Source organism: Phoca vitulina, unplaced genomic scaffold (assembly GCF_004348235.1).
Source record: "Phoca vitulina isolate PV1807 unplaced genomic scaffold, GSC_HSeal_1.0 scaffold56, whole genome shotgun sequence".
Lineage (NCBI taxonomy): Eukaryota > Metazoa > Chordata > Mammalia > Carnivora > Phocidae > Phoca > Phoca vitulina.
The window spans coordinates 2,720,805-2,732,813 of record NW_022589759.1 but is presented as its reverse complement, the minus strand read 5'-3'; the positions used below and the strand labels follow the sequence as shown (position 1 = coordinate 2,732,813).

Genomic DNA, 12,009 nt, shown 5'->3' with positions numbered 1-12,009 from the left:
CCCCCCCCCCCCCCCCCCCCTTCTCTTCCCCCCCCCCCCCCCCCCCCGCCCCGTACGCCAGAGATCTAGTGCGTGCTGACTGTGCTTGGCTTTGGTGCCGCTGGACCAGAGTCTGGGGCGGAGGTGAGCCCCGGCTTCCTGCTCATCTCCCCGGCGGCACCCTGCGTCTCAGCGGGCTCTCCCACCGCTCCCACATCCAGGCCAGGCTGCGTGGGAGGCACGCAGAGGGGCCTGTGTAGGAAAACTGGCCGGGGAGCTCCAGGCTGGGCCTGGCCTCTGTCTCCCGGTCTGACCCAGGGCCTGGGGATGAGAGAAAAGCCTTCCCCTCGAGGAAAGCTTGGCTCGGACAGGGTCTGAATCCGGACCCATGTTTGAGATCGCAGGACGCTGCTGCAGCTGCTGCTGGCGCCTCTCGGAAACCCGCTCGCTTGGGCTGTATCTTCCCCGGGGCCCGTTTCATCCCTGATGTGCACAGGGGCCACGGGCAAGCTCCAACCGCCAGCGCGCTCCGACCGCCGGCGCACCCCCACAAAAGCATGCTGTGCATATACAAGTTGCAATCTTTGAAATGTAAAGGCATTTCTGAGTTTGGTGCAAAACCATGCGCGCTGTGTGCATAAATGGGTATCATTCTAGCATAGGGGCGTCCTAGGTAGAATTAATTCAAAAACCTCTGAGCATACCTCCGTGGGGGGCTGTCTTGGAACAATGCAGTCAAGCTGCCCTAAGTGTATGAATCCCTCCAGTAATAAAACGCCTGGAAGCGGGAAGTGGCAAGGGTTATGCCATAGAATTCCTGTTTGTGGATTACACATTCCAGGGACTCCAGGGTTCTACTCGGGGGAGGGGGCTGACGTCCTGGGCGCACCCTAGCCTCTGACCCATCGCAGACCCAGCCGCAGAAGTGCCTTGGCATTCTCCTGGCTGCCCAGTCCCAGGCGGGAAGGAACTGAAGGCCCAGCCAGCCCTCACACAATGGAGCTCCCTCCCTCCCTCGTGCCCACCTCTGGTCCACATCTGGCTGGAAGGCACTCAGGATATGTGTTTCTGATGGGAAGGTGCCCGGCCCATCAAAGCCCATCTGTCCCAGTTTTCTTCTCCCTTTGGGGCTGGAGAGCTGGGGACAAGGAGGGGAGTAGGAGTGCATAAAGGCCTGGCTCCCTGCCTTCCAAGCCCCCACTAGCCGGCAGCTATTCCAGAGGAAGTGGAGAGATGAAGCTACAGTCCCTGCTCTGTCACCACCGAACCTGGGCAAGCCCTATCACCTCTGAGCCTCAGTTTCCTTATCTCTAACAATACCGTCCTCACCACCTATGAAGGCCAGTGGCTAATGTCCTTAGGAGCTCTGTGGTACCCAGACAGGAGTGGCCACAAGACCCACGCATGTCTCGCCCTGCTTCCCTAGAGATCTGCCAGTCTGTCCGAGGGTGTGTGGGGGGGGGGGGGGGGGAGGGTGCCATACAAGATGCAAGATTCTGTACTTTATAAGGTCCTAGACTCAGGGGTTTCCAATGAGCACTCAGTTTGGGAGCCACTGAGCTCCCCATCTTCTGGCATGCTGCACCTGAACAGACTCTGCTCCCTTCCCAGGGAGGACCTCCTAACCTCCAGGCCAGAAGACCCCTGAGCCCAACGACTTCATTTCTGATGGTGATTCTCAGTGTTGAACTGCCCTCATCTGAAACACGTGGGGTGTCTGTTGACACTGCAGATTGGGGGAGGGTGGCCCTGAGAGCTACTTGACTCAACTCTCTGGAGGTGGGACCCAGGACTCCAGTCTTCACAGATTTCCAGGGGTCCTGATGACTGCTTGGTTTGAAGTCTCTCCCCACAGTGTTCTCTGGGCTCCTAGGAAAAGCCCTGGTGAAGGAGGCTCAGCCTCTGCTGCCCCCTCCCGCCCGGCTGCCGCAACGGCTCCGAGTCCAGGCAAGCAGACACGCCGCAGATGTTCATGTTCACAAGGCATGCTGCGTGCTGGCCATGGCAAGCCCTCTTCCCACACACCCCTCGGCCCTTCTTGGGATTCCCTTAGGGAGGTCCTAGGACTACTCCTGCCTTCCAGAGGCAGAAACCGAGCATGGACAGGTCAGGGGGCTTGCTCCAGACACTGCTAAGAGCTGGAATTTGGACTCAGACCTAAAGCACTGTGCTCCACGGCTCCTGGTCACCCACTTTCCTCCAGCCACCAGGCCTAGTGAAAAGGGGCAACTGAAGTGTGGCCCACGAGACCACTTCTGCTGGGGTCTGCCTCTGAGCACCTCTGCCTAGGAACTGGCGGTGTGGTCATGCAGATGGGGTGGGGAGACTGGCCCGGCAGCCCGAGCTCACACCCCTCACATCCACCTCCTCTGGCACAACGGACTTAGATTTCATGGGCTTCCACCCTGGCCCCCCATGAAAGCCCCCTTCGCTTCCTTTGGCCCCCTTAGTCCAGAGGAGGGAAGCTCAAATGAAAGTTGAAACTCAAGGCAACAGAGGCCAACTACCGTAGCACATGGGGCTGTGCTTCCCTGTTCTGCTTCTGGAATCTTCTGGGCATCAACACGTCAGAACTCTGGGCTGTTTCAAGAAGAGAGACCTTTGCTGGGCATCTCCAGCAGACAAGCCATATCCACTCATGAGGGTACACAGATGGATTTTAGGACTGAGACAAATCACAGGCCTTTCTCAGTGTTGACGCATGTGCTCTGGGGATGGGCAGGGGACGTCTCCGAGTGTGAGAGAGAAGAATGGCCATGGACACTGAGCACCTCCCTGTGTCTGCCACTGCAAGGGGCTGGATTCAGTGGCACATACAGCCCGGTGATCATAGGCTGACAGACCAGGGTACTGTTTCCAGCACCAGGACCCCTCGGGTTGTGTTGACATGCTGAAGAGACATCACCAAGGCCAGAGCAACTCCGGGCCCCGAGCAGAGGCAGAAAGCCCCCAGCATGAGCATGGTCAGCGAGAGGCTCCCTCCAACTCTTACAGGGTAGGCTTTCTGGGGGGCGGGAGATGCAGAAAAGGTACAGGCCATACCCTGTGGCTTCGGAAGAGTGGTCTGGGGAGAAGCAATGGTGACAAGCCTCTCCAAGCATCTTATTAAAACTCCCACACCATGGAGGGAGCAAGGGCCACGCGTCCCACTGTGTCTAGGGCTCATGGCCCAAGGGAAGCGTGCCAGGTCCTCAGATGTCCCCTGAAAAAGGGTAAACTGTTTCTGTGTTTGGAAATGCCCCCAGAGCCAGCCACAGATCGGCACACGTGTTTCTGGGTTCTGCAACACCTTGGCGTGGCCACAGCTCGTGTGACACAGGGAGCACTGCGCTGTCTGTGCAAACGGTCCGAGGCCTGGGCGTGGTCAGCAGGCATGGGCAGTGGGTGCTAGTTAACTCTCCAGGGGTCTTCACCAAGATGCCTTCCCTGGGGAGAGGGGACTCCCTCTGGCCCACATCTGGCTGGAAGGCACTCAGGGTATGTGAGTGGAGAGAGGAGAGGCAGCCCACGCATCTGACCCACCCCAGAAAGCGCACCCCTGTGGCTTCTCCATGAGGAGGCGGCGCCACCTGCTGTCCACCACGCAGTTTCTGTTGGGAGTAAACCCAAGGAAAACAGGTTTCACCAGAATGTGGACAGATGTGCACGGATGAACCTAATTTTGATGATCCAGGCCCTCTGATCTTTGTTAAGGGGCACCTGACTTTGGGGGGCAGGGTAACGACTAAATCAATTTAGTCTTTCCCTAATTACACAAGCGATACTGCTTATTTAAAATAAACCTTGGAAAAGTGAAGAGTGAAGCAAACATCACTTCAAACCCTGTCTCGAGACAGCTGTGTTGGTCCCAAAAGATGTCCCTGTACACACAGACCCCAGGGCTCCTGAGAAGCAGATAACAAAGGTTCTAGTTGACAGAGCAGGAGTCAGAGGGCCTAAGTTAACTTCCTGACTTTGTGAGCTCAAGCAGGTGCTTCTCCTCCCTGTGCCTCAGCTTCCCCATCTGTGAAGTGGAGGTGATGGTAGGAGTACATCTCTCAAAGCACTCTTGTGCAGCTTAAGTGAACTTGAAGCCTACAGACGGCTTACTGGTGAAGAAACCAAGGCACAGAGAGGGAAAGCATTTTACTTGAGAACACACAGCGAGGACATGCCAGAGCTGGATTCACTGCAAATCCTGGTGAGCACAGCTTCACCACCACATTCCTCAACCATTAAATCATCTCTTTGGTGTCCCCCACAAGCCACTGTGGCTTCCAGTTACCCGAGGCCTTGCCAGTTGCCAACAGATGGTCCACCAGCATTTCTCCAGTGGACAGGCTTCTCCCGTCCCATCTTCCTCACCTGGGAAGTAGGAGTGTAATAGTACATTCTTCTGAGGGGTGAATGAGTTAATCCGCCCTCTGAGGTGGGGAGGGATGTTTAGTTTGCTCATAACTCAGCACTTCAGGGCCCAAGTTTATTGCTTCCAAACCATCCAAAGTGCAAAACGTCCACTTTACATGGTCACATGTCAGCTCCCATTTTCATCTTTGTGATTTATGGATGTTGAAAATAAAGGGTTCCATTCACAGGAAGGAATCCTGCCCTGTCAGAGGAACAGGAGTGTGAGCCTGTTTGAAAGATCGCCCAGGCAGTCTCTGGTGGGAAACCGGGACGATGACAAGGCCTGGCAAAGCGGTCGGGGCCCACTGGGGATGGAGGCGAGTGTCCAGAGGGCTGCGCCGCACACCAGGAGTAAGCCACCACGCCTCGCTGCCTCTGGTTCCTCACCTACAAATGCCGTGGGACACGGGCTACATCCAGCAAGAGAGGCCACGCTGGCTCAGCACCCATCACACCACAGGCAGCTGCTTAGTGACGCACACATCAGAAGCGAGGGCAGCAGGAAGACACGGCACAGAGTGGACAGCACCCAGGGGCCCGCGGCCAAGGACCCCCGCAGGCTTCTGAGCGAGCAGGCCTGAGCCCAAGTGCCACTGTGCTCTGGTGTGCCGTGGGCCTTGGGAAAACCACACCTCCCCCACTCCTCTTCTAGAAAACGCCTCTGGTGTTGTCTGCCTCTCTCCACTTCAGGGGACAAGGTGAAGACAATCCACAGGCACAGAAGGCACACTGACAGCTCTGGCCTAGTCTGTGACCCGCGACAACCTGACTCAGCCTCAGTACTGGCCAGCTGGGGGCTGAGAGCAGTGGATTCCTCTCTCTGTACCTTGCTATCACTTCTGTGAATACGGATGTCCCCCAAAAGGGACTGAGGATTAGGTGAAATTACGCATTTGCTTATCTATGTATATAATTTGTGTGTCTAGATTTTATCTTCATTAATATATATAAATACATATAGTTTATATATATCACAATATAAACACAATTATGCGTCTGATTAATGAAAAACAACCCTCCAAATTTACAGCAGCAAAAATCATCCATTTCACTCCTGACTACAGTCTGGGCAGGGCTCTGTGGAAAGAGCCCCTCTCTGCCCCAGGGGACCTCCTCTGAGACGGCCCGAGTGGGGCTGGAAGACCCACTTCCAAGGCGGTACACCCACAAGGCTGGTGAGGCGGTGACGTCAGTCCCTCTCCGCCTGGGCCTGGCCCTGGGCAGCATGGGCTTCCTCACGCTGTGGTGGCTGGGCTCCTCAAACCAGTGTCCTAAGAAGAGGCCGCAGTGGCCAGTGTCTTAGCTTCTTCCTACAAGCCACCAGTGCCACTTAACCTTAACCAGGCTGTCCCAGAGCCCAGAGTCAAGGGGGCGGGCACAGACCCCTGCTCTCCACAGAAGGTGTGTCAAAAAAACTTTGAGGCCACATTTTACAACTTCCACAGCATTTAAAACAGCTCAATAGGGGGCACTGGACTCTCGATCTCAGGGTTGTGAATTCACACCCCAATTTGGGTGCAGAGATGACTTTTTAAAAATAAAAATAAAACAACTCAATAAATCTAAGCTGTTAAAAATAAAACAACTCAATAAATCAGGAGGAAAGTGTCAGCAGACAACACAAGCCATTGTAGCTGAGGATGCTATTGCCCCCCTCAGCAGCTGGGGAGGGGTGGTCAGGTGGGCTGCACCCAGTAAAGAACAACGCTGGGAAGTGATTATGAGTTCACCTACACAACAGCCTCTTCCTCCTGCTTTTATGCATTAGGTTCTGCGTAAGATTTATTTTGAAGGCTTCCCTGGGACACCCCCCGCCCCACTTCAAAATTTGTTTTTGAAAATGACTAGAGTCCATGGTCCTTAAGTTTCAGGAGTATCTGTCCTATTTGGAACACTGGTTGGATTCAACCTGGATAAAGGGGAAGTTTAGCAACCCCCATTTATTTCTGCAGGCGGCGGGATAGGGGATGTAGACCCAGAACAGCCATTTTGGAAACACAGACCTCTGCAAGCCAGGTGCTTCCTGGGGGCTATGGGGTAGGGCAGAGAATATGGGGCAATGCTCCCCAGGAAGATGAGAGGTGGCGAAGGGAAGGAATCCTCATTATTTGCCCCTTCAGCAAAAAGGCAGAAAGTTCCATCATCTCACGCACAGTAAGACCACCTGACCTTGGTTCCTAAAGTGCAGCGGGAAGGCCTCCTGATGGCCGAGGTCCACTGTGGGGCAGGAGCAGAAGGGGTGGCACGCAGGCCTCAGGTTTACAACCCTGAGACCTGGTTGCTGCTTCGCTCTGCTGTTCTCCCCTGACGTCTCACCCTCTCCAGCATCCTGTCGCCAACGCCAGTCTCACCCTCTCCAGCATCCTGTCGCCCAACGCCAGCCTTTTGTGGCTTCAGCTGCACTGGCTCCTCTCGGGCACATGTGTTCTCAGCATTCTTACCTGCAGCCCTGTGCTGGCACAAGTTCCCTTCCCCTTATGTGGTGTCTGGGGTGACGCACAGGGCCACTGGAAGAGAACTACTGAGGCTCAAGCGGGAGGGCCGACCCATGGTCCCGGGAGCAGCTGGGCTGGTGGGCCAGATTTTCATAGAAGCTAATGTTTAAGAGGCTACTTGTTGCATTTGGCAGCATTAAAAAAAAAATACTAACTACATAACTGCATAAAACGCACTGGTTACTCTTGCTAATTGGAGTATTCTTCAGAGAGCTCACTGTGGAGGTTCCTCGGGATTCCGTCCCAACCCAAATCTGATATTCCAAGGGGGAGCAAAGGAATAAATTCCTCCTTAAATTCAGAGTTGGTTTTTTTGTTTTGTTTTTTATGATGCTCTTCCCTATCCCGACACTATAGATGGGATAATACATTCTCTGGTATTATCCCCAAATTCTTTCATATTTCATGTTTACATATCCGACTAGCCTGAAATTTACTTTTATATGCAATAGGATTTAGAAATCTGAGCTGCTGTAGGCACCTTTTGAAAGAGCAGCCGGTAGGTCTCATTCCATCTTCCACGAATCCTTCCTTCCTCTGCAATTCCTCTTTTGTTCCAGATTCCCACGCTTCACAACTTTCCGTTCTCCCTCACTGCTGCAAGGACTCATGGATACCAGGTTGCTTTAGGTTCTGGCATCCAAGGACACAGCCCCTTCCCTCGCTCCTGACCATTCATCACTGCCCACCCACACGAGCTCCATGAAAGTACCTCTGTCAGGGGTACAATGTCTAACTACAGGGAGAACTACTAGAATATTGAACTCCTCCAGCTAGAACACAGCATGTCCTTTTATTCAGACCTTTCCTTTTTTTTCAGCAAAGTTTTATAATTTTATCCATTCGTGTCCCGGACAGCTCATTAGGTGTATTCCCAAATACTTAATAGTTCTTGTTGCTACTGCATTAAAAAGTTTTCATTAAGTCACTACACTGTTGGGGAATGCCACGGATTTATATGCTTCCGTTGGTTTGGACTTTGAAGACTTTTTCAACACAAAGTCAAATTTTTCTTTAGCTAAACAAAGTTTTAATTTGATTATCTCCTCTACGGTTTCATACTTCTCTGTTCCCTTTGCACTTATGTCAGGAAGAATCATCTACCTTCATCTTCCAGCTCATTGTATGTGCATCTGTTTTGTCTTCAGCTGGACTAAGTTTATGATGTGTTTCATTTCTAAAAACTGAGTGTTTTCCTTACCAGTTTATTCTCTTTTTAACAGATAAGATGGCCTTTGAATCACCTTCTGATTCCCGTACTGGTATTTCTACAAGAGTTGGATACTGTTTCGAGATGCTGCCTGTCCTCAGATGACTGGGGACTCTGGCACGTGCTCCTGTCTGCAGAGGCGCCCCTCCTCGAGAGGGCACAAGCGGCTTACCGCAGACTGGGCTCCGAGCTGCCTCGAGCGGCTGGCCAGGGCCTCGCTTCTCGTTCTCTAGTCTTCTTGCTGGAGGACTTCCTTCTCTCTTCTCTACGTCACATCTTCTAGTACGAATTTCAATGTTATACCATGTATTTGTACATTTAAAAAATACCTTTACCTATCCCATTTGAGATCCGGGCAGAAAAGGACAAAAATTGACTCAATCTTTTCATAGAAACATGGAAACTTGTTTCTGAAAATTTTCAGGAGTACAGAGCAGATGCGGCCTGGAACTTGCTTGTTTCACGAAATCTTTTTCATACATGCTTTTCCTTCACATCTCACGTATCAGGTCCCTCTATACTGAGACAGTCTTTCACAGGCCCTGTGTTGTTCTGCTTTCTATTTACTCACCAGTATGTGGATTGTTTGTTTTCCAGAAACTGGCTGAATGGTTTCTCCTCAGGTTCTGCTTTCTCACTGTGTGGTCATAGACTTTCCGATCTCAAACAGGACAGACTGCTCCCAGCTCAACGATCTAGTCATCTGGGGACTGGGGAGGGGCCCGACCATGGGTTCTCAGGCCGGGGAACATAGGTTGTGCGTGCCTTCCTCTGTCCCAGGAGAAGCCCATCTGCCAGGGCCAGACCACACCACACCCGGGCTCCCCCGAGGCAGAAATGGCTCTTCTCCCGGGCCTTTCTAGATGGTGTGCCCAACAGAAACCCCTCACAAACATGCTCTTCAGCAGGCTCAGTGCTGCTGCCTCCCCTGCCCACTTCCACTGATCTCAGCATCCATGATGCTCCATCACCTGGGAAGTGGCTCCAGGGCCATCGCCACCATCACTGATACCCAAGTCTTGGGAACAAAAAGCCAGGTCACTGAGCACCTGCCTTATACTGTGAGCACTCGTCCTGTGAGGCCTGGAGAGACTGTCACTCCCAGGCTGTCCGCTACAGGAGAAGAAGGAGAAAAGGCGTGCAGGCTGGTACGCTTGGGATACTTACATTTCAGGCACTTGGATCTTGGGTTTTGCTTATACTAAACTATTTCCCACAAATATAAAAATGATGAATTCATTCAGATGATCTGTTTATCAACATATCTGGAGGATTCCGGCTGTAATGGACAGCAAAGCCAAGCAAGCTGGCCCAACTGGGAGGGATGACTCAACAGCCCCAGGCAGGCTGGCGTCGGGCACAGGACACGCTCCCGGTGCTGTGATCAGGCGCGCTCCTCCCTCTCTTGGCTCTGATGCATCCATCCACGTCTCCCGTTTCTCCTGGGCTGCTGTGTATCTGCCAGGTGCCCTCGCAGCTGGGGCGCAGGGCAGGGTGAACAAGACAGCCACAAACTCATTTCCTGATCTCCTGGAGTACTACTCTAATGATAAAAGATCAATGATAAAAAAGTCAACAACGACTAAACAAGAATATGTCAAATACAGGAAAAAATTATGAAAAAAAAAGAGAACAACAAAAACAACAAGGCACCGCTCCCCCCCCCCCCAAAAAAAACCCAAAATGTAAGGAGTTAGATGACCAGATTCGGCCTCTGACGTCTCAGCTGAGCGCCGGGTGACAAAATGGAACCAGCCATGTGGATGGGGTAGATGGTTCAGGCGGAGAAGAGTGGGCCCAGAAGCCCAAAGGAGAGGAGCTGGACCCTTTTTCAGATATTTCTGCCCTTCGTTTTATTCATGACGCCGGGGGAAAGGAGCCTGCACTTAATGAGCAATCTGAGGGCAGACTGACTTTCTGACATCTCCACAGTATTTTCATTATAAAACCAAGGATAAAATGCTTTTGCAAAGGGAGATAGTGCCTCAAGGTTTTATTCAAAGTACATGCAAGGCATACCCTCTTGAAGTACGATCGTGTGCTTAAAACATGCTCAGTAAGACCCTGTGGTGAAAAAATTAGAATTTTGAACACATATACATTAAAAAAAAAATAGAATCTCCACTTAAGTGCTTACTTTGACTTTTTGCCCAGGATCAATTGCAAAAGCACTTCTGTTTAGAAAGCATAGTTCAGCCAAAATCCAGTTTTGTTTTTTAGGTACAGAGAAATGGAGGAAAAACCCAAGAAACATCAGGCATTGGGCAAATCCGTGTGAGCACCTCTGTCACTGTCTGTGATGTAGGCTGGGACCGCCTTCTCCACGACCAATACCTCCTACAAGACAGCAAGGAGTGCAGGGTGTTCACCCAGAGACAGGGGGAGGCTAGAAAGGCAAGGAAGGCACAGAAGTGAGATGCGTGCCACCCGCACATCAGATTGGCCCTCCATCGCGGACACTAGCACTGAGCTGTGACAAGCAGTCTGCAGCCAGGGGACTTGGCTTCTGCGATGTGAATATAGCTCTCCCTCTGCAGTCGGACCAGACCAAGGATCCAAGGGCAGCAGGGTGTGCCTGGCATCTGATTCCTGCTAGGGCCTCTCCCCACTAACCCCCCCACCTCCCAATTCCAGAGCACAGGTGCTCCCAACCGCTGTCACCATTTACTGCCACTTGTTCATCGCCCACTCGGTCCCCCACAGCCTTTGAACTACCACAGAGAAGCCGGCACGGCCATGATGCCCAGCAGGCAGGCTGAAGGACCCAGACAGACGTGCCGACAGTGCACTAATGGCTAGCTCCCTACTCATCAGGAGGTCCCAGGCAGTGACAGAAGGCTGGGACATCCTGGAAAGGACTGGGCGCAAAGCAGCTCATGCAGCAACACTCTGCCGAGTCCCGAGTACAGGCCTCTTAAGTTCCACGGGGACCAGAGCAGCACACATCATCACAGGTCTGAGACAGCCGAGTGACAGGGTACAGCTCGTCTGCACAGCCGCCTGTCTCGTCGCCGGCCTTCTGCTGCCTGGCCAGTGCCACCTTCAAGGTGGTAGCACCCAGGCGCAAGCCCTGCAAGCAGGAGACAGCCTGCTGGGCTGAGGTGGGGGCCTCGTAGTGGAGGAAGGCCCTGCGCTGTGGCCCCTGCCACGTGAGCCTCTGAGGGACTGCACCCAGTTCTCGGAGGGCTCTCTTCAGCTCACTCACTTGGGCGTCCCGGGGAAGGTTCCCAATGTAAACAGTGTTAGAAGGCCCATCGTCCCCCTGCCCCGAACAGCATTCGGGCTGGTGTGGGTCCCGGGGTCTTCTGACAGTGCTCAGGGGAGGTAGCTGCTGGCTGCCAGTTCCCAGAAGGTGCCGGGGCTCATCCTGAAGGGAGACATCTTTCCCAGCCTGCCTCTCTCGGTAACGAAGGCTTCTGAGTATTGGGATTTTCCCCATCACCTCTCGGCTGATCTGAAAAAGCAAAGCAGTTCCAGCTACTCTCCAGGTGTCCAAACTTGGTCAGAAGGGAAGAGAAATCAGAGTCGCACGGGGGCCTCTGCCTCTACTCGGTTAAGGAGTCTCTCTGCCGAGCTGCACCAGTGGTCCCACCTGGCCCTGTGAGAAGCAGGACCCCTCTGTCTTAATCAGTTACTGTGACCCAGCCCCCATGCTGCCCCAGCTCAAGTGAGTATGGGGTCCCCAGAGCCAATCTGGGTTGTCGCCTCTGGACTGTGCCTGACGTGCCATGGCAGCTGGCAGGAAGGGAATGGTTTCTCTACGCTCCCAGAGGCCCAGGAAGCAGAAAACCAAAGGCCTCCTATGCAGAAGGGACAGCAGTAAGTAAGGTTACTGGAAGGAGGGTTACACGGTCACAAGTGGCAATGCCCCTGGTGACCTCCAGAATAACTGGGGTTTCTGCCTCTATGCCTGCCCCCGTCTCCCGACTTATGCCTTTG

General features: G+C 53.2%; 1 protein-coding gene across 7 annotated transcripts in view; it reads right to left on the bottom strand.

Annotated features, from left to right (window-relative positions):
- Positions 1-1,544: 1,544 nt before the first annotated feature.
- MTHFSD (methenyltetrahydrofolate synthetase domain containing) overlaps positions 1,545-12,009 on the bottom strand; it is a 34,374-nt gene continuing 23,909 nt past the window's right edge. For 3 of the 7 annotated variants that reach the window (XM_032389777.1, XM_032389779.1, XM_032389780.1), the window contains exon 8: positions 9,698-11,524. In XM_032389777.1, the coding sequence (XP_032245668.1) occupies positions 10,985-11,524 (540 nt within the window). In that variant the 3' untranslated portion in view covers positions 9,698-10,984. Of the gene's footprint in view, positions 9,614-9,695; positions 11,525-12,009 lie in introns of those variants that run through there. The other 4 variants (XR_004297653.1, XM_032389781.1, XM_032389782.1 and 1 more) reach the window with 4 other exon arrangements.